General features: G+C 36.1%; 1 protein-coding gene across 1 annotated transcript; it reads right to left on the reverse strand.

The window, feature by feature from the left end:
• Positions 1–6: 6 nt before the first annotated feature.
• On the reverse strand, positions 7–2,193 carry LOC111649023 (uncharacterized). The gene is made up of 8 exons (XM_087171832.1): positions 1,919–2,193; positions 1,512–1,625; positions 1,357–1,372; positions 1,196–1,257; positions 1,014–1,070; positions 812–853; positions 410–475; positions 7–289 (listed from the first exon to the last, which is right to left on the reverse strand). The coding sequence occupies exons 1-8, from the start codon at positions 1,929–1,931 to the stop codon at positions 282–284; spliced, it is 378 nt and encodes a 125-aa protein (XP_087027958.1). The 5' UTR covers positions 1,932–2,193; the 3' UTR covers positions 7–281.
• Positions 2,194–2,341: the final 148 nt, after the last annotated feature.

The following is a 2,341-nucleotide window of genomic DNA, read 5'->3' on the forward strand; positions in this document are numbered from 1 at the left end:
GATGTCCACGCAATGTCCACGCAATGTTTTGGATATTATATTATATTATATTATATTATATTATATTATATTATATTAAATTATATGTTGTCTTTTCACCAAGAAAAATGGATTAAGTTCATATTATGTCTTTGCCATTACATAACCTGTACAAATGAAAGTTTTATATTTTGATAGCAGAGTTGCACAGAAGGGTTTCAGTACATAAAAGCTGAAAATATTTCCTAAATAAAGATGTCGTTTTCATGTTGTCACACATTCCAGCGGTTTTGTCGATCTCTTTATTGATCTGCAAGAAAACCGAAGGAAAAAAGAGATTGTGATGTCACTCAGAAATGAAGGGCGATCTCTGTCATTTCACGCGCATTATTTAACCCATATGCATGTTATGTTACTGCTGCATTATTACCATGAGTTGGTCCAACTTTGATTTCAGAATAAACAGTTTTATCAGCTGCTGCAGGAGCTGATTTTCCTACGAAAAGAGAGATGGTTCGATTGAAATGTTTCTCCAGTAACGTCTCAGTTTACACTGCTAATGTACCGGTTCATACTGTTTTCTTCAGCGATACAAACATTATGTAAAACAAACAAACAAAACACAAGAGAAAATATGTTACAGGTTGCAATATTAGCTGCATTACATTGAAATGATTTGATAGTGGGAATTGCAAATAATGATAATGAGCGTGTGAAGAAATCTAATAAAGTACAACAAGCAGAAAAAATAAAACATCCATTTTACAAACACTGAAAAATCATAATTGTCTTGGATGAACAGAAATCACATTACACTGATTTCAAGCTTTACCTTTTTTGTGGAAGACCAACTGGGCATACATGAGTTTGTCATCTGAAACAGAAGCCATGTTTCAGCTTATACAGATGGATGGACAAAGATAAATAAAATGTGGCATGCCCTCATGTCTATGTATATGCCAGCACAGCAGAACAGTGATGAAAACAAAAACAGCTCAGGTATTTTCTATTTACCGCATGTTTTTCTTACTCACTGTTTTTAGCGACGTTTTCAAGCTCAATTACAGAATATGTGACATCCCTGGATTCATCTGAAATGTACATATTATTTAAACATCAGAGATTGTCAATCATCAGTCATTTACAATCACCTTAATTGGTGATGAAATGCATCAGGATTATGGCTGACCATGGAGAGGAGAAGTGTATTTCTTACATTGGGTTTCATCCTGTTTCATCATGTGGTCTGTAGCAGAGCTCTGATTGGTGCTCTGAGACCTGGCAAGACCCCAACAGATATAATAAATAGAATATATTTAATGGGGAACCTGTAATGAACTGTTGTTATGCTCAAAATAAGAGAAGTGTTGTACCAACCTGATAAAGCATGAATCTGTGGAAAAGACATTTGCTGTTACATGGTTTTGTATTGCAAATTGTTCTATTGTTGCTTTGGCACGTAATTACATCTGAATACATTTTTCTGTCGACTAATTAGAGTGTAATCAAATATCAGAAGGGAAAGATCTCACTTTTTGTCTTTCTGTAGCGAAAAAGCAGCAGCAGGAGAACGATCAGTAAAAGTCCACAAACCAACCCAACGATCAGCGGCACAGGAAACCAAGAGTCTTCAGGTCCGGACACTGCTATAATGAATTATCTATATTATTTATGTGACTCTTCTCAGAGAGTTTCCATAGTGCTTTACAAAGACAGAGTCAAGGTCACGTCAAGTCTTAGCAACAAAAATCCAAGACTAAGAAACAATAACTTATGTTAACCATGAGCTTCCTTTTCAATAATAAAAACCATAATATAAAAACCCATTTCTCACTCACAATCTAAAAAGTTAACTTTCTGACTCACTGATTTTTTCTATCTCAAACTGTAGCACAACTTACTAAACAACTGCTGAAGAATCTGTTTTAACCATACTCACATTTCACTGACATCCAACTCTCCAGTGACGCCCCGCTCCGCAATGTCCGCAGTGAAGTTTCTCCTTTACATTTATAAAAGCCTTCATGTGACCTTGACACTGCAGGGATGGTCAGCTCCTGTCTGGTGTCGTTTTGGATGAGTTTGTCATTTTTATAGAAAATCACATTAGAAAGGACATTTTCCGGCCGCAGCTTGCAGCTGAGGGTGACAGATGCTCCCTCAGCCACAGGATGGACAGGACTCACCAGGATAATACCAGTATCTGTGAAATGGAGATCGACATATATAGATTAGAGATCACACTTTCAATCTTTTCTAACTTTAGAATCAGCAGACATTGACCTGACATTTGGCTTGTACACCTACATCTTAATAGTTCAAAGGGAGTGAGTGAAGCCACCAGTACTTTAAAAAAAAAAAA

This window comes from Seriola lalandi, unplaced genomic scaffold (assembly GCF_002814215.2).
Source record: "Seriola lalandi dorsalis isolate HSWRI2012SDOR001 ecotype SW California unplaced genomic scaffold, Sedor1 jcf7180002049840, whole genome shotgun sequence".
NCBI classification, from domain to species: Eukaryota; Metazoa; Chordata; class Actinopteri; order Carangiformes; family Carangidae; genus Seriola; species Seriola lalandi.

Bases quoted from the DNA above. Each gene is read 5' to 3' on its own strand.
- LOC111649023 (XM_087171832.1), bottom strand. The intron at 1,071-1,195 runs GTAAGAAATACA...TGTACATTTCAG, and splicing joins GAAACAGGATGAAACCCAAT to ATGAATCCAGGGATGTCACA. The intron at 854-1,013 runs GTGAGTAAGAAA...CTTCTGTTTCAG, and splicing joins TGAAAACGTCGCTAAAAACA to ATGACAAACTCATGTATGCC.